A 26143-nucleotide genomic window follows, 5' to 3' on the forward strand; every position below is an offset into this window, starting at 1 on the left:
GGCCAGAGCCAGCTATGCCACACGGCAAGTTGCACTCCACATGTTGCCTTTAACAGGGGTAGAAGTTGTCCTTGGAGACCCACCACCCTGCAAGCATATAGCCAGTGGTCACTCCAGCCTCTGCAACTCTGCTGCCTTTAGGCTGTGGCATATAATAGGCCCTGGCCTGCACAGAGAGACAAAACGACACCTTCAGTATAAAATTCATAGCGCAAAACCCATCCATCCCAAACATATCAGATTATCACATTACATACCTGCACAGAGAGAAAAAACAACACAGCAGTGTTTGTAGTGTGGGCTATAAGTAGACCAGTGTATCAGTGCAATCAAGTACACCTGCCTCTAATTAGTCCAACCCCATTCCAGCCATTGGCTCACCAAAAATGTGACACACACACAAAAAACCACTCCCAACCCAGTGCAACTTCACACAATAATATGGAGCTGAATTAACACAGGCACATTAGTCTACCATGTTACACAGCACTGCATTATTTGCATCCATAAATGTGTCTTTAAAGTGTCACAGGTGACATCAGTGCTCTCAGTCTCACTCGGTACTTTTAATGCTGATTTTTGAACGTTTACAACAAAGAAAATCATCCATCACTCGATTAAAACAAGAAAAAAATACAACACAACACTTTATTGTAGTTTAGTGGAAAAAGTGAATATTCATGTTTTAAACCAGCACGTCATGTTGAACTGCAGCAAACAGTTATAGTGTTAAAATGAACCTGCATTAAGTACAAGCCCACACCTGTACAGCTGTTACAGTCATGTACCTCAAACATGAACAGCAGCTTAACAACTCAGTGACTGACACAGCAGCTGATTTTACTCACTTAACAAGTAGATTTTTACTGCTGACCTTTGTATCAATCCATGAAGTGATCATAAAGTCTTCCCACCACATAAACCAAGCAGGCTGTCCCTACAGTGAGCGTCTGGTGCTGAGGAGAGCCTCGGACAGGCTGCTGCCGCTGTCACAGTCTGTTCCTGGTCAAGTACTGGCTGCAGGAGCAGAAGGTGTGGTAGAAAGAGGAGGACAGGCCGGCAATATCTGTGGAGATGTAGGGAAGGACCTCCGGAGACGCCTGGTTAAAGTAGCTGATCTGAAAGAAAGATAACACACTAATAACAGCCAGCTGTGATAAGAGTATATGTACGACTAGGGATGGGTGCCATGATAGCACCGGTTCTGACATAAAGTAACCAGACCGAAAAGCAGCGAATATTTCGGTGCTTTTTTTCCCTGAGCTGTGATACACTTTGAATTCTAGCCAATCATTTTACGTTTCCGAGGATAGTAGGCGGGTCCAGGTACGTACGTTCTTTTAGAGCAGAGCTACAGATTAAAAACGCCCAAGGCGAAGCGGTCAAAGTCTGGCTGTACTTCACAGCAAAAGATGCAAACTCAGCAGCTGCAACAAGTGCTTTAAGCTGATACTGTGATACTGTCAAAGGAGGTAACACCTCAAATCTGATGAAACACCTGGCGACGCATAGCGTTTTTTTTAAAAGCAGAAAAATGCGCCATATTTGATAGCTTGCTGCGAGACCTCACACCGAGCGCATCTACTGCGAGTGTGGTGCCTGTTATCGGACCCGGAGTTAGCAACATCCCCCAAAAACCGGAAGAGGAGAGTCCTGGCCCCTAGCCCTGCCAGTGTAGCAGAAATGATGAGGATGATGATGCAGCAACAGCCGTTCTTCTCTGCGTGAGTAGCTTAATGTTGTTCGTGTGTAATTTACGTTGAGTAGACTAACCACGTTATTACATTAATGCATGTAAGGTGAACTAGCAAACACTGTCGTAGCTACATGCGGCTGTCTTCTTGTTTGATGGCAGATACTCCCTTCACCCTGGCCAAAAAGGCTAAAATGACCAAAGAAAAAGTGGAAAACAGTTAAACATGAGAGGTTTTTGGACAAAGTTTGTGTTTTTTCCATTGTTTAAACTGCTTCCAGCCAAGAGTGATACCATATATGCCCCATAGCTGCAGAAAAGGCTAACATTGTTATCTTTTTACAAAAAAACAGCTGAACATGAGAGGTTTTTGGACCAATTTTGTGTTCTCCATTCTTTTAGCGCCGTTTAAGCACCAGCACCATTTCAAAAGTACCGGTTTGGCACCGGTATTGGATAAAACCTAAACGATACCCATCCCTATGTACGACTGCTGCTTTTCTCACCAGTGACTTGTTGTCTTTGGTCTCCAGTATGGTGAATCCAGCACACAGAACCTCTCCTCTGTTATAGCCTTCAGTGGGAGGCTGAGTGGGCAGGGACACTGAGCGTAGGGCGATGACATATGGGTCTCTGAAGGAAAACAGAAAGGGAACGCATCAGGAAATCCTGCAGGACACAGGTGGATGGATCTGGTTCTACTGACCTGCTGCCACATGGCTTCCTTTTGGAGGCCAACAGGATGAAGTCCTGGAGAATCCCTTTTGCCTGATTGGCTGCAGTGGGAGATCCCATCGCACCATGACGCACCGATGGAGTCACCACACGATATATGAAGTCATCGTTGTCGACCAGCTGAATCAGCTCGCACTTCCTGTTTGAGGAAACACATACACACTGTTAAAAGGTGACTGACAGCACTGTTTAAAGACTGAGCTGCAATTTACTCCACATGTATCCACGGCAGAGGCAAACAGCTGCTTCTGTGCTTCACCAGCTGAGGGTGGAGCTCGTGCATAGGGACACTGAAGGGGAAAACTACATAACAAAGGGCTTGGTGATGACATCACCCAGATCTCCACCCATCTGTGCTGCTTATCTTTCTCAGGGTCGCAGGGGGTGGAGCCTATCCCAGCCGTCTTAGAGGCAGGGTACACACTGGACAGGTCGCCAGTCGGCCGCAGGGCTAAACACGACCATTCACACCTATGTGATAGGGGTGCAACGATACTCGTATCGATATTGAACCGTTCGATACAGTGCTTTCGGTTAGGTACGCATATGTATCGAACAATACAAAATTTTTAATTTATTTTATCAACTTTTCTTCTGACGATGCTGTCTGTGTTGAGAGCTCAGTGTATCTGCGCTCAACTACTCCACCTAGGCTGCACTGTCGAGCGCAGATCCACTGTGCGCAGCGCAAGCTAGCGAGACAGAAGCTAAGCTCGTTGCAACATGGCAAATTGAACCTCCCCCACCCTCATTCAGATCTGGCATTTGGAACTATTTTGGTTTTCATGTGACGTATGACCCTGAAGGTAAGCGCGTCATGGACTAAAGTAAAACAGTATGTCAGATGTGCCACGCAATGCTCAATTACATGGGTGGGAATTAGTGCGTTAGCGCAGTTAGCTCGTTAACGTGTTGGCCGTCCAGCCCCACGCACGGGGCGATCCGTGGTAGCTCTTTAACGGAGATTTGCAGTGTTGTGGTGTTAACGTCATTTCAGATTAACGCTGACAGCACTAGTGGGAACACAACGAATATGACTGCACATTTACTCCGACATCATCCTAGTGCAAAGACAAATGGAAGCAGACAAAAACAACAAGCACGCATGCTACAAACTTTACCCGAGTCATTCAGACAGCCGTTAGCACATGATTCTCCTTATGGGGACCTGATATGTTTAATATGCTGCTGAGAATATAGCCCAGAAGAAGCGTATAGTAGAGCTTTTATTTTGGAAAGAGCCATTTCTCTGTAATAAACTCTCTTTTCCAAAGATGAGTGATTCCTCAATCAGATTTATTATTTTATTACTTTGTTGTTTCAGCAACATTAAATTTAAAAGCTGTACGTTTGAGTTAAAATATATATTTATAATTTTAATAAATGACAAATTAAAAAGGCATGAACATTTTTTTTGTATCAAAAAAATATCGAACCGTGACACCAAAGTATCGAACCGAACTGAACCGTGAATTTTGTGTATCGTTGCACCCCTACTACGTGAGAGTTTCCAGTTAACCTAATCCACTAACTGCATGTCCTTGGACTATGGCGGAAGCTGTAGGACAGGGGAGAACCAGGGGGCCGCGGGGAGAACCCAGGGGGACGCGGGGAGAACCAGGGGGCCGCGGGGAAAACCCAGGGAGACGCGGGGGGAACCCAGGGGGACGCGGGGGGAACCAGGGAGACGCTAGGAGAACTCAGGGAGACGCGGGAAACGCGGGGGGAACCCAGGGAGGCACGGGGAGAACCAGGGAGACGTGGGGAACGCGGGGGGAACGCGGGGGGAACCCAGGGGGGCGCGGGGAGAACCAGGGAGACGTGGGGAACGCGGGGGGAAGACATGGGGAGAACTCAGGGAGACGTGGGGAGAACTCAGGGAGACGCGGGGAGAACCCAGGGAGGCGCGGGGAGAACCAGGGAGACGTGGGGGGAACCCAGGGAGACGCGGGGGAACCCAGAGGGCGCGGGGGGAACCCAGGGAGACGCGGAGAGAACTCAGGGGGCGCGGGGGGAACCCAGGGGGGCGCGGGGAGAACATGCAAACTCCCCGGCCTGATGCAATGATAGCATATTAGATGAGCTGTAAGTACTGTAAGCAGTCCAACGTATTAAAAACCCTCGCTTGGGGCAGACAAGCGAGGGCAGGAGTCTGCCCCACTGTGACACCTCAGTGACAGATCCACAACATCCAGTTATTGTTTTAAAACTGGGATTTCCCACAGTGGTCTGCTCCACCAGCACAGGTCCACGGTGTTGACAGCATCGGAGACAAAGCTCCGCCTCCTCCACAGACATGTTCTTTCCACCACCTGCTGGTCATGAGATCAATGCAAAGGGTAAGGCTGCAAATCTAAGCAGCCAGGATGAGTTTCATCTGCAGGCTGGCTCGGCTGGGGGAGAGCCACCGTTCCCCTTTTATTTAAACGTGAGAATAAAGAGATAGACAGGCCCTCACAGCTAATGTCACTTTAACCTTAACTGATAACATGTCAGCCTCAGTGCAAAGTGAGCAGCATGAACCTAAACCACACATCGCTTATTTTTAACCCTGAGCCTCAGAAAAGTCCATCATTGGAATCGGAGAACAATACCGAGGCAGCGAGTAGAAACAGGGCCGAGCGACTGCTGCTGTGAAGCACAGAAACCGCTGATCGTAGCAAAGGTCAAACAGACGAGTCCCAGAGTCTTACTTATAATGCGAGTCCCAGCTCGGCCTGTTGCTCAGCTCAGCGAGTAAATCAAAGGCTCTGTGAGCAGGAACGTCCACCTCACATTCAATCTTGAAACTCAGCATGGACTTCTGCTCCAGGGTGTAAAGCTGAACCTGTGACCACAACATAAAGCACCGATGGGGGCAGACTCACACAAACAAACAGCTCATTAGTGAGAAGCACATACCTGGTCCTTCTCACAGCTCAGGCGCCAGTTGCTTCTGGCTGCCAGCATCTTCAGAGCTGAGACGTTGTTATAGCTCAGATACACCTGGAAGCACAAACACAGGAAACACCACAAACTCATCTCCAGAGCTCAGCGTTAGCAGGCCGCCTCCCGCCATTCAAATACTACTTATTATATATGAATCAGTGCCGTCCAACAGTTCAATTCAACTTTATTTATATAGCGCCAAATCACAACAAAAGTCGCCTCAAGGCGCTTCATAGATACAGAGAAGAACCCAACAATCATATGACCCCCTATGAGCAGCACTTTGGCGACAGTGGGAAGGAAAAACTCCCTTTTAACAGGAAGAAACCTCCAGCAGAACCAGGCTCAGGGAGGGGCGGGGCCATCTGCTGTAATTGGTTGGTGAGAGAAGGAACAGTGTAAGTATTAAGGGTGCAAAATGAAGACAAACTGCTGCAGCACTATTTCTCATCTGCAGTGAAGGTGAAGCACAGCGGTGCGACTCGTCGGCCTGTCGACTAAATCAGTCTGCAGGCGCGGTGAGAGTCTGACTGTGGCTCAGGTTTGGAGCTAAGTGGGACATAAACACGCTGAGGTCTGCTCGCTCAGATCATACACTGACATATAAACTGCAGTGGAACAAACAAATAAAATCACTGAACATCCTTTAAGAAAGAAACAGAAATCATGTCCCAAAAGTCGTGACGACGCACCACCGACACACAGCTGAGACGCTGATGTGGGTGAAAAGAAACTAAATGAGCCTATTAAAGGTTTACTGTGTCCAGCTCAAGCACAGGCTGTGACATCATCAACGACAGCTGATGAGCAGCTCTGTGGAAATCAAAAATACTGTTTTATGTCCGGTTTTTATAGATTCAGCTACAGAAATGAGAACTAATGATGTTTTTGTGACAAGCTGCTAGCAACAAGGTGCCTACACAATCAGTGCCAAGTTGTCTGTTATTTGTAATACAGTAATATACACATGTATGTAAAGAAGGTTTGACTTCTCTCCCGTGAGTCGTGGACTAACGTGAGCAGTACAGGTGACGCGTGGAGCTTCTCCTCACCTGGTTGGTTGGATCCCAGGGAACAGATAGAGGCACCTCCCCCTGCGTGCGGGAAATGATGTACTTCCTAAACACAGTTACAGGAATCAGGATGATGGCACTGTGGGTCTGTGCAGCTGCACAACAAAAGCTGATGTAAACGCAGAGACTTTAGGGGCTGTTTGGAGACATGTACCTGTCCAGCCTGATCTTTTTCCTGGCTGTTGCCTCCTGAAACCTCCTTTGTCCTTCCTGTAAATGAGAGACACACAGGCAGAGGGCACCAGTGTGTAACACAGCAGGCAGATTCCCAGCACCAGTTCATGACCAGTACACCGATCTGTGCTACAAACTGAGTGGAGTGTTATTACTCGGTGTTTGTTCGTGCTGATAACGATCTACGACTACAGCGAGCGCCCTTCAGCCTGTAACGACACCATGGTCGCTCCATCAGACGGGTTTATGACTGATAACATGATTTGAAGTTCACAGCTCTGATCTTTGCTCAGCCTTCGGCTTAATGGTTAATCGAGTGTTTCTGCACCTTCTGTTTATGATACTCATGTTTTATTCTACAGGACGATCTCCACAAACTGCTTCACCACAGTGTGAATGAAGCTGACACCAACTGTCAATCTACTGCTCCACCCTTTTTAACAACACCACCAGAGGCCATGTTTCCTGCTCATCCATCCATCAGCACCACGGGCGGTGTAAAAGACCGACCCAGCTACACTGATGTCACCCGCTGCTTTCTCTGAGCTCACCTTGGATCAGCTGTTATCAGGAGTCTGGCTGTGAAATCAAACGTTCACAGGCTGATGTCTTGTGACTGACACCTTGTTAGCCAATCAGAGTGCGGTTTCATACCACAAATTCTGAAGCAGATTTCATGTCTTTCAGTCAGTATTAGCCAATCACAGACAGCCGCGTCACATCCAGACACTTTACGGATGCAGCACGCTAACGAGCCGTTTGTGAGCGTTAGCTTAACTCACCAGGGGTTCAGGTCGTATCCGTGGTAATGTGCGTGGCTTCCCGCCATCATCGAGCACCTCAAAGGTCATGAAGGCGGAGTTTATGTGTCGGTTAGGCCCCTCCTCGTGGTAGGCCTCCGCACGCACGCCCACCTCCATGCTGCAGTAAGGACACGTGTCAGTTCTCTGTCTGCTGCACAGCTGCAGCGCTGAGCCAGTGTTCTGGGATACCTGTTTCTGAAGGCGTTGTTCACGATCGCCTTCAGCAGCAATCTGTCTCCAACCTGAGAAGGTCCTCTGAAGGTGAACATGTCGATGGCTCGAAGGGTGGGATGAGCCTGAGACAGACGACTGCAAGCAAAGAGCAGAGACAATAGGCCACGACCTCCCACGCGCTCGCCGTGTTCAGGTTACTCATACAGATACAGCTGGACAGATCCTTTAATCTGCACCAGGACTGAACTACACTGATCACAATATGGAGGTCAAAGGTCACAATGATGCATCCTATTTTTAGGTAAAAGTATGAAGGAAAGAAGTGTTTGTGACTGTACCTGGCAGCGATTGTAGCTACATTCACCATCCAGGCCATGATCTGCCCTCCAAATGTGTTTACCTGGGATTCAAACACACCTCATGCATGATCTGACAGTCATGTCTCAGCGGTACGATGACACACTGATGCACTGAACAGTCACATATATGTGCACATGTAAAACAGCTGGGCCTCATTTACAAACCTGTGTGTAGGATCCATACGCGCTGATCCACACAGGTGTGCACACGGGTGTTCACTGTTCAGAGACATAAACTACACCTTTCTTGCTGCTACTTCAAAGCACATTGCTGTCTGTCCTGCGTGCTGCACAACAACATTCAGTATTTAGTATTTACTGCTGTTTACACTTAGCTAGATTAACGTGATGGTGTTGTGTTTAGTATGTTGCTCTGTTTTTTTTGCTTGTTTTCTCTTCTTTCTCTTTTTATGTTTCCTTTCTCACTGTCCCTCTCCCCTTCTGTTTTTCTTTCTTTCTCCCTTTCCTATCCCTCAGTCATGTCTGTCCCGTCTGTAACAACTGAAAATAAAATAAATAATAACAACAAAGGTCGATCAAATGGACCAATACGGCAAAGCTGTGATGATCCACTTGGTAAAGTAAATCCATTGGGTCTCCTTGTTGGTCTTCAGACAACAGATCTGGCAAAGAAACCAAAACCAAATCGCTCTGACAGCAGCCGTCAGCGCCTCAGTTCACGCTCAGATGTAGTCAGTGTTTGGAGGCCATGAGCTGATGTTTTGAACCAAAAAAGGAGTAAAAGAAATAAAACTACTGCATCTCCACTTCATCGTATTAAATAAAAGCCAGATGTTTTGTTCGTACCCAACGGGAAGAAACGAGGCCACGCAGGTGTTTCTGGTAACAACAGGTTCAAATTCAGTCTGCTTCAAATATTCCACGTTGTAACGGCACGAGACACCGACCAGCGAGACACCGACCAGCGAGACACCGACCAGCGAGAAGTTGACCAGCGAGACACCGACCAGCGAGAAACCGACCAGCGAGAAACCGACCAGCGAGAAGTTGACCAGCGAGAAGTTGACCAGCGAGACACCGACCAGCGAGACACTGACCAGCGAGAAACCGACCAGCGAGAAGTTGACCAGCGAGAAACCGACCAGCGAGACACCAACCAGCGAGAAACCGACCAGCGAGACACCGACCAGCGAGAAGTTGACCAGCGAGACACCGACCAGCGAGAAGTTGACCAGCGAGAAACCGACCAGCGAGACACCGACCAGCGAGACACCGACCAGCGAGACACCGACCAGCGAGAAGTTGACCAGCGAGAAACCGACCAGCAAAAAACCGACCAGCGAGAAACCGACCAGCGAGAAACCGACCAGCGAGACACCGACCAGCGAGAAACCGACCAGCGAGACACCGACCAGCGAGACACCGACCAGCGAGACACCGACCAGCGAGAAACCGACCAGCGAGACACCGACCAGCGAGAAACCGACCAGCGAGACACCGACCAGCGAGACACCGACCAGCGAGAAACCGACCAGCGAGACACCGACCAGCGAGACACCGACCAGCGAGAAACCGACCAGCGAGAAATCGACCAGCGAGACACCGACCAGCGAGACACCGACCAGCGAGACACCGACCAGCGAGACACCGACCAGCGAGACACCGACCAGCGAGACACCGACCAGCGAGAAACCGACCAGCGAGACACCGACCAGCGAGACACCGACCAGCGAGAAACCGACCAGCGAGACGCCGACCAGCGAGACACCGACCAGCGAGACACCGACCAGCGAGAAACCGACCAGCGAGAAATCGACCAGCGAGACACCGACCAGTGAGAAATCGACCAGAGAGACACCGACCAGCGAGACACCGACCAGCGAGACACCGACCAGCGAGACACCGACCAGCGAGAAACCGACCAGCGAGACACCGACCAGCGAGACACCGACCAGCGAGAAACCGACCAGCGAGACGCCGACCAGCGAGACACCGACCAGCGAGACACCGACCAGCGAGAAACCGACCAGCAAGAAATCGACCAGCGAGACACCGACCAGTGAGAAATCGACCAGAGAGACACCGACCAGCGAGACACCGACCAGCAAGAAACCGACCAGCGAGAAATCGACCAGAGAGACACCGACCAGCGAGAAACCGACCAGCGAGAAATCGACCAGCGAGACACCGACCAGCGAGAAACAGACCAGAGAGACACCGACCAGCGAGACACCGACCAGCGAGACACCGCCGCGCCCGCTCTAGTTCAGATGGGAAACACATGAAATGAACTGACCTGATGGTTTGCATGTGGAGGCAGAACCAGCTCCACACTCTCCACCCGAGTCCTCTCTGCTGCCACTGCATCGGCTCCCACTGAGCTGTCACCTGATACAGAAACAAGTCAAGTCGTTATGTGAAGAAAGTACTAATTAAAGTTTGATCGTCATTTCCTGCCAGACTGTTGTCTTTGTTAGTCACCACAGCAGACGCCATGGAAGCCACAGGCTAAAGTATCAGGTCAGTTCAAATGTTCTTCTCTCAGCTTCGCCGCTTCTCCTCCTGCCTGAGCTTCCTTTGTCCTCGTGAGCGCCCGGACCATCGCAGCCTTGCCTCCTTAAGCTTAACCTGAGTCGTTCCTCTCATGTCCTCATTTCCTGTCCACAGTGGTCACTCCCAGTGGAAACCCCGACATCTTCACTCCTCCAGCTCGGCCTCTTGTTTTTGTTAGTGCCACTGCCTCCAGATCATAGCAGCTCTCACTACCATCGTTTCAATCCTCCGTCACATATCAACCCTGAAACCTGTCTGTTGCTCTGGATGGTTGAGCCCAGGTATTTAAACTCCTTCCTGTTACCTGCTCTCCCTGCTCTCCCTACAGGTCACATCATCTGCAAACCTCACGTTCACAGAAGGGGCTGAGAGCAGACCCTCCCCATGTCATGCACCAGCCTCACATGCTTCTCCAGCACTTCTGACGTTCTCATGTAAACCCTCAGCTCCTCTCGTCTGTCCTGTGCTTTCTACACGCACAAAGACGCAGTGAAGTGCAAAGACTGTCTGCCGGGACGTGGCCGGGTGCATCACTCACCCTGCTGCACAGACTCATTGGAAAGCAAATCCTTGATGATGTCATCGTGCACCATTCGGACCCTCCGCCTTTCAGCGGCCACGCTGTGTTCAACCTGCTCCTTCTGCGTGACAGGAACAATGGGCTTCAAGGTCACCTGTGAGGTACCACACACACACACACACACACACACACACACACACACACACACAGACACACACACACACACACACACACACACACACAGACAGACTCTGTCTCACAATGACAGCTGGTGGTATGATGGTGTCTGTGGTGCTGCTGCAGTTCGTCTCGCTGTCACAAAGCTCCTGTATCAGTGCTGAGACTCTGACGTTGTGTCACAGCTTCCTCTGATTTAATAAAGAGAAACATAAGTCCTGACTAAGGTCAAGGAAACTGTCACATCAAACTCAGAGTCCACTTTAGGACTTTGACCTCTGAGCTCTACGTGGACAAACGTCAGCTATGTGTCCCCGAGGTCACGTGACCAGCGTGTGCTCGCTGTGCATCATACGATGCTGAAAACTAAAGCAGACACACGAACAGCAGCCCCCAGACTCTGAGCTCCCCCCCCCCACCAATCACAGCAGATGGCCCCTCCCCTCTCTGATCCTGGTTCTTCCTGTTAAAAGGGAGTTTTTCCTTCCCACTGTCACCAAAGTGTTTGCTCACAGGGGGTCATGTGATTGTTCTTCTCTGCATGTATCACTGTAGGCTCTACTGTGCAGGATAAAGCACCTTGGTGTGACTGTTGTTGTGATTTGATGCTGTGTAAATGAAACTGGATTGAAAAACAACTAAAAACTCTTTTCAGACTTTTGGTCAACCTTTGTTTTTATGTTGTGAAGCATTTTGTGATGTTTATCTTGAACGGTTACTAGGTTACGTACTAAACTTCCTTTGAGATGCAACAACACATGAACAACATGCTTTTAAACAACGATCTTCATCTAGTTATCAGTAATGTGGCAAACGTCCACACACTCTCCAGAGTGTCGTGATCATGCACCTTTTGTCCTGTGCTTGTGCGCTGGGTAACAAAGGTGGCGTAGGCATGACAAACCCTCCAGTGACGATCAGAGAACAGGTCCTCACAGTTCACCTGTATGCCCACCTGAGGGGAAGTACGGGACAGTACGTTAAGGTAAACACACATGGTTGTACCCGTGAGAAAAGCACATGCAGCTAACTGATTTCAAAAACAACGAAAGGCACAAAGAACAGCAGAAGTTCACTGACCTCCATGCTGGTGTTAAAGGCTCTGTTGACCTTTGCCCTGATATTCACCACCTGACCCACACTGAAGAAAGATGGAAAGGCGGAGTTACTACCTTCAGCCCAACCCTTCCACACACTCACACACGCCTCCTCTCACCTGATGGTGTGCTCAAAGTGGATGTCATCCATGGAAGCAGTGACGCAGGGACTCCCAGCGTGCCTCTCAGCTGCACGGTCGAACAGTTGGGTCATTACAACACTACACGCTCACAGCTTCCAACACACACCTGAGACACACAAAGCTCACCGGAGAGGCAGGCGGCGGAGTCGATCCATTTGAGCAGCTGACCCACGCCGAGCTCCTGCCGATGGTTGCTGTGACAGGGCATCACGATCTGACTCATTTTCACCTCTGTCGGGTTGTAGTTTTCTTCTTCTTCCTCTTCTTCTCCATCCTCTTCCTCCAAACAATCTGATGTCCTGGAACTCATTTGGAAAGCTGGGGAAACAAAGTAAAGGAAAGACACTGAAGCTACAGTACTGTGCAAAAGTCTTGAGTCACACCTCATTTTCTTTTGTTTTGCCCCAAAGAGCCAGACTTTGTCATCATTTTGAAACCTGATACTGAACAAGAGTTTCGCTCTAGTCCAATTTCAGATGAATGTCTTTTTGTTTGTTCAGTCACTTAAAACTGACCCATGACTCTTTTTGAAGCATTCAATTCAGCTTTATTTATAAAACACCAAATCACAACAACAGTCACCTCAAGGTGCTTTATCCTGTACAGTAGAGCCTACAGTGATACATGCAGAGAAGAACCCAACAATCATATGACCCCCTATGAGCAGCACTTGGTGACAGAGGGAAGGAAAAACTCCCTTTTAACAGGAAGAAACCTCCAGCAGAACCAGGCTCAGGGAGGGGCGGGGCCATCTGCTGCAAACGGCTGGGGCGAAAAAGGCACCTAACCCAGGAGGTGAACCAGTGCGTCTACACACAACAGACAATTTAGCAAAGAAACAACAAGGGCTGTGCGACATGACCAAAATCTCATATCCTGATATAAGACAGCTATCGTCTGATAACGATATAAATCACAAAAATGTAACATTTTCTGTAAAGTCTGTGAATCAGCTCGACTTGCATGAAGTGTTTCCAGCTGTGCGTCATGTAGCTGGAGTCGAGTGTTTTAACCGATGCATGAAACGATACATTTTTAGACATAAGTTGTAACGGCGCCGTTTTCTTTGTGAGTTTTTTTTACACGGCGTGCTGCGGGGAAAAGCCTGTTCTAACGTTTGAGTCTAAGGTTTATTTTTTAGCACCTGGCGTCTTTTTTAATTCTCATCTCTAAAAACTCTGCTCTTTCACGTGATTCAATTTATTTTGAAAAGTCTCAACAGGATCTTGAGCTTTATTGTGAAAGGTTTATGTGGAACAAACGGACACGCGGTGGTTTTACCGTCGTTGTTGCTAACGACAACACATAAAAACAGGCGCTTGTCCGTCCGTAGTGTGGTTATATTACATATAAGAGAAAGAGAGAGCTTTAAGAAATTAATAATAACTACAGTGACATCAAAACATGAAAAATATTGCTGTAAACAGTTTATTTTGCGACACCATGAAACAAACGACAGCGTAAAATGAAACGATGGATGTTTTTATATCATCATCGATATATATCGTTATATCGAACAGCCCTAGAACCAACTGTAAACTGGTTGAGGAGCTGCTGCTCAGCACTCCCAGTCTGCTTCCCACCCAAACATTCATCAGGTAACTGACTGTAAGTGTCAGTCGATGGATCCACGTCAGCCCGTTATCAGTGGAAAAGAAGGTGCAGCACAGCTGAGGTTTGTAAAGATGCACCTGAGTGCACATAGAGAGTCCTGGAACAAAGTGAACACAAGTTCAGCCATAATGCACAACGCCACACCAGACCTCCTCATATGAACGCTCAATGATGGGGATTCTTTACATTTGCTTTGCAGCCACAGGATCCGGGCACACCATGAACTCCTCTGTACACCAAAGGAGTCCAGAGTCAGCTGTGAGGCCATCTGACAGCTAAAGCTGTGGGATCTATGGTGGAGCTGCATATCAGACTGTAGATGTGACAGCTGTGGTGGCTGATTGCTTGGTTCTGCTGGTCACTGTAAGCCTGCACAGCATTGTCTACGCTGCATGCTCCAGAACACAGTAGGTTGGTTTTTGAGGGGTTTTGTTCTTAATGCATCAGATTTTCTTTTTATTGTATCCTATAGTTCAGGTTCTAATACATAGTTTGATATGTTGTTGATTGTTCTTTGTTTTCATTGTATTCATTTATGTGCTGCACATGTGTATAAATACACAGATGCTCTGTTGTTGTGCTACATACAGGTTAGGTGTCCAGCAGTTTGCAATGTTGTTTTGGATACAAACACATTATTATAATTTTATTATTATATTATTATAAATATTAACCTGCAGTTACTGTTACAAATGGGATGGTGCCAAAAACAGTATGTTGTGTGTACTTAACAGCACTCGTGTCAAAGGCTAACACAGAATGAGCATTTAGAATAACCTAACAGGAAGTGAGGTAACCACAGGTTACTGACTGTAAAGACAGCATGTGAAGCATGCAGAGCCAGACTTGTTCTCACTTGTTACAACTGATCTTTTGTATCGTTGCTTAAAGTGGAATAGGATAGAGGAGGTGGCTCCATGGTAACGAGAACAACAACAACAAAAACCAAACAGAAAATTCAATAAAACTCAAAGTGGATACAAAGCAAAGCACTCAGGGTGAGATGGATGAGATATGCTGTTAAAGCACTTTGAGGGCTCGACTAGATTAAAAGCATTTACTACATGAAGACTGGACGAATATAACACTGAGACATTTCAGGGCCTCCACAGCCAGCACCGGCCTGATAAGTAAAAAGCCTTTCTCTTGGATGCCACCAGGAGGCGATGTCTTTGGCTGCAGAAACGCTTTCGCATACAAGTCTACGGAACAACAGCTTTGTGCCTTCAGCGCAGTGAAAACGTTTGTAACCTCAGTCAATGAGCAACACTGCATTCAAAACAAAGTCACTCCACGTATCAGAAAGGCTGTTAATGAGCCTCTAACAAACCATCACTCACCGCTTTCACAACACAAACCACAGTCTGTTTGTCAGCACTGTTGGAATCAGCTGGCTCAAGCTTCCTGCTCAGTGACCGGTGTTCCAGATCTACTGGCGTTTAGATCAACTGGCGTTGGTCGAACAGATGTGTGGCAGTCTTGCGTTTCAGGAGCTGCTACCGATAAACCAGCAAAAAAAACGCCAAATGTGTCACCTGTGACACTTGTGAGGTTATCTCAAACACACTCCGTCAGTCTTGATGCTGTTGAACAACAAAATGTTTAAAAAAGTTTACCTGGTGATATCCTCATGTGCGACGCGATCGCGAAAACAGCAAACAATTAACACCACGCCTATGTTGTTCACAGGACAGCAAGAGTAAACGATCGGGAGACTCTTGTCGTCGTTATCGTTCCCCTCGCACGTTTTATTTCTCCGGTTTCAGCGTTTTTGCTTCACAACTAAAGCGAGCAGTTTACTTTGTGCACTAACATGGACTCGAGTCAACCAGCGCCACCTCTGGCCAAGTGCCACAGCCTACAGCCAGATCAACCTGTGACACACATCTGCAGCACATTTGAATTCGTTTCATGCACATTTGTACCATATATCCCATGATACTGATGCTCAACTCTGAGCATCAGTATCATGGGATATATCACAGTTTCAGTGTGTCTGTCACAGAGCGGGTGTTTGAGCTGTGATTAACCGGGGAGGTGGTCTATGGGTAAACCTGAGATGGCTTTTGTCACAGTGGAGTGAGCCGTGTGGAGGAAATAAAGGAGGATCCAATTGCAGGCAGTCGTGAAGGTGGTTTATTGAACACAGAGCACAGGGAAGAAATGGCAAACGAAGATTAAACTAAACTATACTGGGAATAACTAAACTAGTAAACACAAAGCAGAACACGAGCATGAAGGAGGGTGGGCAGAACACACGGGTGAAACATGGCAGATACACAGACGGACCGGCAACGACAGAAGACACGACTTAAATACACTCAGAGAAACACAGGGAGATCACACACAGGTGGAAGTAATTAACGAGACGAGACAAGGGAGGGAACACAAGAAATCACAAAGACGCAGACTGGACACAGATCAAGACCCACAGCAAACATGGGAACACAGAACCTTAGAGCAAAAACCAGAATCACAGAAACAATAGATAAATAATAATAATAATCAACAAAGCACCAGAGAACAAAAACAATCCTTCAAAAATAAACCAAAGCAAGAGAACTCAAAATGCTGGGTCGACCCCAACGTGACAGCTTTCAGTGCTTGTTTGACGATCTTTGAGATCCTCTTGCTGTCATTCGTGCTGTTGGCCGACTTACTGAACAGCAGTGATGATGAGTAATCTGGTATCCAATGCTGTGGTGTTAGGGAAAGGACTTTATAGAACCTGATGTTCTGCTGTAACAGTGCTGACTTGCACCCCTGCTCGTCTGTCATGTTCCAGCCTTGATAACAGTTTTCTTTTCTGCAGCAGACAAACGGGATCTGAGTTTGGTTTCATTGAGTGAAACAAAGCTGTGAGCTTCCTCTGACTCCATGTCTGCATTGTGTGGGTTTTCTAATGGAGCATTTTATTATAACCAGATGAACAATGTCACCGACTTCACCTGTCAGTGGGTTTAGTTTTGTGGCTGATTTGTGTTGTTGTTGTAATTGTTGAAAGCTCCTCCATCTCTCGCTGTGTGTTGCAGTTTTTATGCAGACTTTGGGCCCCTCAACCTGGCCATGTTGTACAGATACTGCTGGAAACTCAACAGGAAGCTGAAGGTAATGCAGATGAAGGTCTTCAGACTCAGGGCTTTGTTTGCTGTATAGACATCATTTAGAAAACACGTTACGCTCTTATTTTGAAAGGTCTTTGCTCTGATGGTGTGTGTGCACTCCTCTGACAGTAGACTCTTATTTTGAAAGTTCTTTACTCTGATGTTGTGTGTGCACTCCTCTGACAGTAGACTCTTATTTTGAAAGGTCTTTGCTGTGATGGTGTGTGTGCACTCCTCTGACAGTAGACTCTTATTTTGAAAGGTCTTTGCTCTGATGGTGTGTGTGCACTCCTCTGACAGTAGACTCTTATTTTGAAAGGTCTTCGCTCTGATGGTGTGTGTGCACTCCTCTGACAGTAGACTCTTATTTTGAAAGTTCTTTACTCTGATGTTGTGTGTGCACTCCTCTGACAGTAGACTCTTATTTTGAAAGGTCTTTGCTGTGATGGTGTGTGTGCACTCCTCTGACAGTAGACTCTTATTTTGAAAGGTCTTTGCTCTGATGGTGTGTGTGCACTCCTCTGACAGTAGACTCTTATTTTGAAAGGTCTTTGCTCTGATGGTGTGTGTGCACTCCTCTGACAGTAGACTCTTATTTTGAAAGGTCTTTGCTCTGATGGTGTGTGTGCACTCCTCTGACAGTAGACTCTTATTTTGAAAGGTCTTTGCTCTGATGGTGTGTGTGCACTCCTCTGACAGTAGACGCTTATTTTAAATGTATTAATGCACATGTGCTGTTTCACTGATTATTGATTATCATTATTGGTTTATAGTCTTTCACAATGTCTAGAAAGAGACTGGATCACTACACCAGCTACGACCAGAAGAAGAGAGCCAATGCTGCTGTTCTCATTGGTGCCTATGCTGTAAATATCCTTTCATTTGTCCATCACATCATCTGATTGCCCGTCTGTCTGTCCATTATTAGTGATGTAGTTTAACTCTGCCCTGTAGGTGATGTATTTGAAGAGAAGCCCAGAAGATACCTACAGGACTCTGATAGCAGGAAACAACACAGGCTACATGCCGTTTAGGTACAGGCTGCTGCTTTCTACGAGACAGCACTGCATGCTGGGCTGTTGTCATTACATTTACTGAGACACTATTCTTCTGTCTGTTAAATCCAGCTTAGCTTAGCTTAGCATAAAGACTGCAAGCAGGGTAACAAGAAGAAACTCCACCTAGCTGGAAATTATTTGGCGACCATGAAGGTTCCAGGAGGTCAGGAAACCTCATCAAACCCACACTTTTAAGTTTGGGATGGGAACATTTTCCCGTATTATTGTAGGGTTTTTACTGCTGTTGTGATTTGGCACTATATAAATAAAACTGAATTCAGAGATTTGAATGAATTGTTAACAGTTTATGAGCTCTTAGTGAGCTTTAGCGGTGCCAGTGGGTTGATTTCATTCATCTAGACTGAGCTAACATTCCCCCCCCCCTCCCCTCCACCCCCACCCCCAGTCCTGAGCTCAGCTGAACAGCTGCTGCTTAGTTTTTACACTCTTAGTGATGCTTTGTGTTTATTTACAGTGCAAACAAGCCTGAGACCAGATATGATCTGAACCCTGATAACTACACTGTGTGTGTGTGTGTGTGTGTCTGTATGTGTGTCTGTGTGTGTCTGTGTGTGTGTGTGTCTGTGTGTGTGTGTGCCACAGAGACGCAGCAGTTGGAGAGTGCTCTTTTAACCTCACCGTCCTAAACTGCTTACAAGGAATCCACAAGGTAGCAACAACGTCTAACACAGATGATTTTAGTAAAATTAAAATGACACTTATTAACTTCATTTTGGTCATTTTAACCTCATTTTAACTTAAAAATCCCAGTTTGAGCCACATTTGACATTGTTCTCCTCTTATTCTGTAACAACAGTAATTGAATTCAGTTTTATTCATAGCACTAATTCTAAGCAACAGTTACTTCAAGGTACTTTAACTTATAAGGTAAAGACCCTACAGCTCTGCACTAGAAGTATACACTTGGCAACAGTGGGAAGGAAAAACTCCCTTCCAACAGGACGAAACCTCCAACAGAACCAGGTTTAAGGAGGCAGCAATTCACTGTGACAGGTGAGGGGTGAGAGAAGAGAGCAGAGAGAACTACAAAGGAGTTTAATAATTACTAATGATTAAATACTTCAGTGATGTACAAACACACAGGAATTGAAAACAAATGACTAAAGAAGAAATAGTCAGTGCATCAACGTGTCTTTTAGACCCCATTCCTACAAAACTGCTCAAAGAAGTCCTGCCATTGATTAATTCTTAAATATGATCAACCTATCTCTAATAATCAGCTATGTACCACAGGCCTTCAAGCTGGCTGTAGTTAAACCTTTACTCAAAAAGCATCTCTAGACCCAGCAGTCTTAGCTAATTATAGGCCAATCTCCAACCTTCCTTTATATCAAACATCCTTGAAAGAGTAGTTGTCAAACAGCTAACAGATCATCTGCAGAGGAATGGTTTATTTGAAGAGTTTCAGTCAGGTTTCAGAGTTCATCACAGCACAGAAACAGCTTTAGTGAAGGTTACAAATGATCTTCTTATGGCCTCTGACAGTGGACTCATCTCTGTGCTTGTCCTGCTAGACCTCAGTGCAGCGTTCGATACTGTTGACCATAATATCCTATTAGAGCGATTAGAACAGCTGTAGGTATTACAGGTACTGTGCTGCAGTGGTTTGTATCATATCTATCTAATAGACTCCAGTTTGTGCATGTAAATGGAGAGTCCTCTTCACACACTGAGGTTAATTATGGAGTTCCACAGGGTTCAGTGCTAGGACCAATTCTGTTTACATTATACATGCTTCCCTTAGGCAGCATCATTAGAAGACATAGCATACATTTACACTGCTATGCAGATGACACCCAGCTCTATCTGTCCATGAAGCCAGATCAAAATCCTGCTTCTCACACACAAGGTATTAAATAATCAGGCCCCATCTAACAGACCTCTCTGCACTGAATCATCCTTGTTATTAATCTCTGGCTGTCCTCACAGTGTGTCTTTGGTCCTGTCTCCGTCCCCTCAGCCCCTCAGCAGTCAGATTGCCGCCCCTCCCTGAGCCTGTTTGTGGTGAACATGTGTTTCTGTTAAAAACGAGTTTTTCCTCCCCACTGTCACCAGTGTGCCTGCTCGTAGGGGTGGTCTGATTGTGTTTCCTCTGTATAACTGTAGGGTCTTTACCGTACAATATTAACTGCCTGAGGTGACCTTTGTTGTGATTTGGTGCTAAAAAAAACTGAACTGAATCTGTGAAACCACTGCAGATCACTATAACACTAAACATTTCAGCCCTTTGGGGGGAGTTGTGCTTTTGTTGTGAAAATCTGTTGCTGCTCTCTTCCTCTGCAGGCATTACAACATGGTTTCCTGGATTTTGAAAGGTTCAGTGCAGAAGAATATGAACATTATGAGGTAACAGACTGCAGAGTGCTGACTGTGCTACAGGTCGATATCAATGAAAACAGGACCAGGATACAGTAAGAAATAAGTAACGTACGCTTGTTATTCATCCAGTTTATTTGCAGTGCTGTTAGTAACACAGTCAGGGCCAACCAAGGGCTCGTACGATGTCCAGGCCTGCCTTGGTGCACGCTGTACTTCCTCAGTTTCTCAGTTAGATTGATCCATAACTCACCCGTCCAAGTGATAGACAGTCAGTGAAGTAAAGGTCAGCTCACCTGTGTCCACTGCAACAAAACTGATTTCCAATGAAAGGTAAAAGACCGTATGTGTTCATTACTGCAGTGGTGGTATAATTAAGGTGTTCTGGATCCATGTTTTTAACTGATATGTCGCTAACCTCTATCACAGTCTTTCTTTCCTTTCTTTTTGTGCTTTTAGCGAGTTGAAAATGGAGATATGAACTGGATCGTTCCGGGAAAGGTTCGGGCGTTCAGCAGCCCTCATTCTCGTGGTAAGATAGAAGATGGTGAGTCAGAATCTCTAAGCTAAAAGCTAAAAGCATGCCTCCAAACCAACACCAGTGCTCACGTTGCTTGGCCTGACAGAAGGCCTGTGCAGCCCCTCAGTGCCTGCACGTCCTGAAACAGCTGAGAAGAGCTAACCTTACCCTGCTGTCTTCTGATGGCGTGTATTGTTTCCTGCTTAGTGCTGTCATGTTGTTACGGCTGGATTAGACGAGCCTGAGCCCTGCAGTGGCTCGGGGTTTCCCATGATGCACTCATGCTTCTTCATCACTCAGCTCTTTTTACTTCCTGTGTATTTACACCACTTTGCACGTAGTTATTATTCCCCTCTGGCTCTCCAGTCCATCTCTTGTCCCGTTGTCCTCCCCTCACCCCGACCACATGTGGCAGGTTGCTCCCCCTCCCTCAGCCTGGTTCTTGTTAAAAGGGAGTTTTTCTTTCCCGCTGTCAGCAGGTGCTTGGGGCCGTTCGATCGTTGAGTTTTCTCTGTATTGAACGTCTTTACCTTACAATATAAATCAGTTGACACTACGTCATTGAATCTTATTTTACGTTTGCATTAAGAGACAGGACTTGCATTAAAAACAGACCCTCGCTGATTGAAACGTACGACGTAACTCAGTTGTTGTTGATTCTGTCTCCAGGTTATCCCCTCCACACACCCGAGGCATACTTCTCATACTTTTGCCAAAATGACGTAACGACCGTGGTTCGTCTGAACAGGAAGTTGTATGATGGCAGGCGGTTTGAGGATGCAGGATTTGAGCACCACGACCTCTTCTTCCTTGATGGGACCACGCCCTCTGACCTCATCGTCAGACGCTTTCTGCATGTGTGTGAAAGCACAGACGGGGCAGTGGCAGTGCACTGTAAAGGTAGGACTGCAAGTGTTTATGTATGTTTAATTGATGTCATTTATTTCTTTTATCTTAACTTTGTCTCTTTAAACACTCCATCCATTTACAGCTGGATTAGGCCGCACGGGCACTCTGATTGGCTGCTACCTGATGAAGCACTTCCGGTTTACTGCAGCCGAGGCGATTGCTTGGATCAGAGTCTGCAGACCTGGATCTATCATCGGTCCACAGCAAAACTTCTTAGAAGAGTGAGTTTGTGCCTCAGCTGTGACGCTCAAACCAAACGCTCCAATTTCCGTGACTCCAAAGGTATCAGTCGGAGACAATCATTAAGCTTTAGTGCCGTTCATGAAAGTACAGGAGTAATGCTTTCCAAATGATGTGCACACAGACACGTCTGCAACACTTCATTGGGATAATGTCACAAAACACAAGCAGACGGCAACTTCACCTCCAAGGTGCACGGAGGAAGATCTGACGAGGTGAAGACTTCAGTCACAGAGTATTAGGGAACCATAACGTGTTAGTGGCCTTCATCAGGGTCATTGCGTTTATCTGTGAAGGTGTGATTGGTCCACTTTTTCTGTTTCCAGTCTTTTTTATTTAAACACAAGCTGTTTGACATTTTGCAATGACCCAAAAGGCGTTGGTCACTGAGTACAGCTGTTCTCTAATACTTCGAGTGTCGCTGGAGTCTTCACACGAAGCACAAGTAGATCAGGAAGTAGATCAGGAAGTAGATCAGGAAGTAGATCAGGAAGGGTTTGAGGTGTCACCTTGGCCTTCAACGTCGGCAGATCTCAATCTCATCGAGCATCTGTGAGATGTGCTGGACAAACAAGGCCCGTCTGTCCTTAGGCTGTGGCATCTATTGCTGTTACCACACAAGATGTTTCTCCATGCTGAGGTCATGGGTCAGGGTGGGGCATTCCCCAGGGTGCCCATGTGCAGCTGGTGGTGACTGCAGCAGTGGGAAACTGGTGGATGATGAATCAAATCGAATTAAAAAAAGCCTGAAACTGTGTTACTGCTGCAGACTGCAGTCAGCTGGTTTCTCTCCTCAGCTCTGGACGCACACTTCCTCCTTACGCCACAGTAGTGCTCTGTTGCTAATGGCTACTAGCTTTGTGTGTCTACTTACACGCTAAACCAGGACGTTGAATGTTATACCTGCTAAACATGATATGACAGTTAGTTTGTGGCGTGTGTTTGATGTTTGTGTGCAGGAAGCAGCACAGTTTGTGGGTTCAGGGTGACGTGCATCGGTCTAAACAGAAGCTGGTCCAACAGAGACGGAGTCGGCAGCAGCAGCTGCAGCAACAGCAGCTTCACCGCTCTGACTCTGTGCAGGGAGGCAAACAGGAGGCAGTGTCCTCGCTGCTTTCCAGCATGGATGACCTGTCAATCAACACCGTGCTCTGCAAGTCATATAGCTTGGATGAGGTCAGCGGTGTGACTTCATAGCACCTTTTTTTAATGGTTACTGCAGAATTCAAACAGGCTACTGAGTTCTGATCACAATGTTGTGTTTTCATGCTGCTAATTGTGTCTTTCTTTCTGTGTCTGTGCAGAATAACTGCAAAGAAGTCAGTCTGACACAGGGAGACGAACTGAGAGCACTGAAGGGAAAACGCCGACTGAGATCAGCGTCATCCTGCTCAAGGTACCAATATCTGTAATTTAATTAATGATAAATGGTTATTGTGGTCAGTGCAAGAGACACGTTGAGAATTAGCTCAAAACAAAGTTTCTATTAACAAGGAGATATAATAGACACCAATATGTTTTTGTGGATGTCAGAAAGTACATAAGTGACTGTTGTCGAATGCTTTGTTTGCACGCTGTCTAACAGACAGACTGGACTGCATGAAATCCTGCTGTGTTCTCATCTGTGCAGCGTAAATGTTGTGTATAACCTGCTCGAGCTCATGCATCCTTTTTTGTTCTTCGGTTAAACTGAAACCTAAATGCAACAAGAGAAGTTGTTGTCTTTGGATACTTTAGTTAATCATGAGTGAGATTAAGGTTGTGGAGGTTGTCAGAGTATTCCTTCTACTGCCTGACAGTGTCCTCAGTTGGAGTCAGCAGGCCTCCATCTTTACTGGACACCGTGTTGGTAGAGCACCACTTCCCCCTCCTGACGGTTTGCCAGAATCGCTCCTCCTACGCCCAAGTTTTTGTTGCAGCCGCCGCCTGAGCTGCGTTTCGATTGGCCTGCCCGCTGCCTCTGCTCTCCACCCGTGGCTGCCGCCAGACACACAATCAGTAGATAATACCTCTGCTCACTACAGTTTTTGTTTTGGTCCCTGAATCCACGGCCCAAATATAGCAGATATATAAGAAGCTGCCATAGTTCAAGAAACATTTCATAAAAAGTAAATAGGTACAAATCGGGGATATGGGAGCTGCGGCAAAAAGAAACCAAAGGACGACCACGAACCAAACTCACAACGTGCTTCTCCTGTAAACTAACATCACTAAACTGCTAACCTGACACAACCAAGAACTGGGCTTCCACGGAGGTTAACTCGAGGTACCTCCCACACGTCGAAGCGTATTTGTCTCTTGTCTCTTGTACAGAGTGTGTGTGCAGATGTTGATTCCTGCAGTGAGCGTAGAAATCATCAGAAGGATTTTTGGAGAAGTTGTTCGTTGTGCTTGTTTTTGTGAAGGATCAAGTTTAGTATTTGCTCTTGGATCACACACACACACAAATATGAGGTGTTCTTGTTTTCTGTGTCAGGTTAAACCTGTCCAAGACTTCACACTGCTCCATCCTCCCTCCCCCGAAGCCCTCCAAAGTCCACCTCACCCCCTCTTCTACTAAAAAGCTGAGACGAAGTTCCTCTACCACCACTGCTCCGCAGATCAGGAGGTTGGTGTCTGTGCTTTTGTTCTTACTAGAAGCACATTATAATAAAACCAATATAAAATGTGATGTGCTGATGTCTCCACAGTCCCTTCAGCCTCACTGTGTTCAGCACCAGGCCAGCACTGATTCACTGACTTCACACTTGGGACGTTCTGGTCATGAATCAGCCCAGCTGATGATGGACTCGCTGGAAACTGGATCAGCTCTCTTGCACGTTTAATAGGCTGTAAATCCTTTTTTAGCCCCAATAACTACTTTTGGTTTTGACAGAGCCAACAGTTTGTCACCACTTTAACTGGTCACGTGGCCCATTCTGTGATAACAGGGCCGACACCATAAATCATCACGTCTCTTGGGTATAGCAGGAGGGTAACTGTAAAAAACTGCTGCTGCATATTGCAGATATAACATCTGCTAGATGCTGAATGTCCCGTTGTCACAGTCATTTTGCTGGAAGCAAAGGACACGTGCAGGTGCAAAGACCAAACAACGCTAACAGGGGATAAAAGGTCGTGGCCTTCACAAACATCACTAATGTTACAAAACTTTGCCACCATGTGGCCAACAGCAATGTTTTATTGTTCTTCATTATTAAACATTCACACATAAATAAGTGACGTCATATTCAGTACTTACTTTTGACAGTTCACTCTTCGGCCGCTCCCTTCTGCCATATTTTGCGGCAAAATTATCCACACCCACCGCCGCGCTATGAATTGTGGGATATATGGGACCACGAAGCGTGCACCGGACCACGCTTGATATTTGGGGAAATCGACAGCGCATTTGGAGTGCGCATTTGAAGTACACTTCGAATTGGGACAGCTGTCGTCACGTGGCGGTGACGTAATCGCACTTAAAATGCGTACTTCAAGCGTGCAGACCCTGAATTGGGACACAGCCAATGTGTGGACATGTGCTTTAGTGATGGGATTTCCGGCTCTTTTTAGAGAACCGGCTCTTTCGGCTCCGAACTGGCTCTTCAGGTTGTTTTGTTGCTTTAATTAATTTATTATTAACAATAATATTAAATTATGCACAAAAGGAATTACTAACGTAAAGAAAAGTGGTTTTTATTTATATATGTTTATATATAAATATATGCGGTGGCCCCTAGAGACAAAACATGTACAAACTCCAAAACACATTTCTAGCATGACCTGAACTTCCAAAACAGAGCTACCTAGATCACTTAAATTACACAATTGAAAGCATGAAAGCATATGTGTATTGTTTGTGTATTTATACACAAGCATTCCTATATAGTCAAATAATAAAAAAGAAAAATATGTTCATTTACCTGTTATTACCACACACCAAATCTGGTCGTTGGTACTTGCTGGCTTGTGTAGCCACGAGGTAACAA

The 26143-nt window shown here is 46.6% G+C and overlaps 2 protein-coding genes across 2 annotated transcripts; one reads left to right on the top strand and one right to left on the bottom strand.

Annotated features, from left to right (window-relative positions):
- Positions 1-906: 906 nt before the first annotated feature.
- Positions 907-15413, bottom strand: LOC148098698 (acyl-coenzyme A thioesterase 11-like). Its single transcript, XM_087850589.1, has 17 exons — positions 15345-15413; positions 12517-12708; positions 12367-12436; positions 12231-12291; positions 12001-12105; positions 10992-11127; positions 10197-10288; positions 7919-7980; positions 7596-7715; positions 7386-7524; positions 6584-6639; positions 6409-6475; positions 5330-5413; positions 5122-5255; positions 2400-2567; positions 2200-2326; positions 907-1118 (listed from the first exon to the last, which is right to left on the bottom strand). Exons 2-17 carry the CDS (start codon positions 12698-12700, stop codon positions 990-992), a joined length of 1734 nt encoding a protein of 577 aa, XP_087706715.1. The 5' UTR covers positions 12701-12708; positions 15345-15413; the 3' UTR covers positions 907-989.
- Positions 15414-17070: 1657 nt separating this feature from the next.
- LOC148098699 (dual specificity protein phosphatase CDC14AB-like) lies at positions 17071-25071 on the top strand. The gene is made up of 12 exons (XM_087850579.1): positions 17071-17112; positions 17882-17974; positions 18063-18142; positions 18770-18836; positions 20471-20533; positions 20963-21035; positions 21693-21923; positions 22015-22153; positions 23132-23348; positions 23477-23568; positions 24649-24780; positions 24863-25071. The coding sequence occupies exons 1-12, from the start codon at positions 17071-17073 to the stop codon at positions 24909-24911; spliced, it is 1278 nt and encodes a 425-aa protein (XP_087706705.1). The 3' UTR covers positions 24912-25071.
- Positions 25072-26143: the final 1072 nt, after the last annotated feature.

The sequence above is a fragment of the Neolamprologus brichardi genome, chromosome 14 (genome assembly GCF_056152115.1).
Source record: "Neolamprologus brichardi isolate AB-2024 chromosome 14, ASM5615211v1, whole genome shotgun sequence".
Lineage (NCBI taxonomy): Eukaryota > Metazoa > Chordata > Actinopteri > Cichliformes > Cichlidae > Neolamprologus > Neolamprologus brichardi.

Excerpts from the sequence above, each read along its gene's own strand:
- LOC148098699 (XM_087850579.1), top strand. The coding sequence starts at position 17,071 with ATGTTGTACAGATACTGCTGGAAACTCAACAGGAAGCTGAAG. Across the intron at positions 17,975-18,062 it reads TTCTCATTGGTGCCTATGCT|GTGATGTATTTGAAGAGAAG; the intron begins GTAAATATCCTT and ends TCTGCCCTGTAG. Across the intron at positions 18,143-18,769 it reads ACAGGCTACATGCCGTTTAG|AGACGCAGCAGTTGGAGAGT; the intron begins GTACAGGCTGCT and ends TGTGTGCCACAG.
- LOC148098698 (XM_087850589.1), bottom strand. The coding sequence starts at position 12,700 with ATGAGTTCCAGGACATCAGATTGTTTGGAGGAAGAGGATGGAGAAGAA. Across the intron at positions 12,437-12,516 it reads CTCCGCCGCCTGCCTCTCCG|CTGAGAGGCACGCTGGGAGT; the intron begins GTGAGCTTTGTG and ends TCGACCGTGCAG. Across the intron at positions 1,119-2,199 it reads CCAAAGACAACAAGTCACTG|ATCAGCTACTTTAACCAGGC; the intron begins GTGAGAAAAGCA and ends TCTTTCTTTCAG.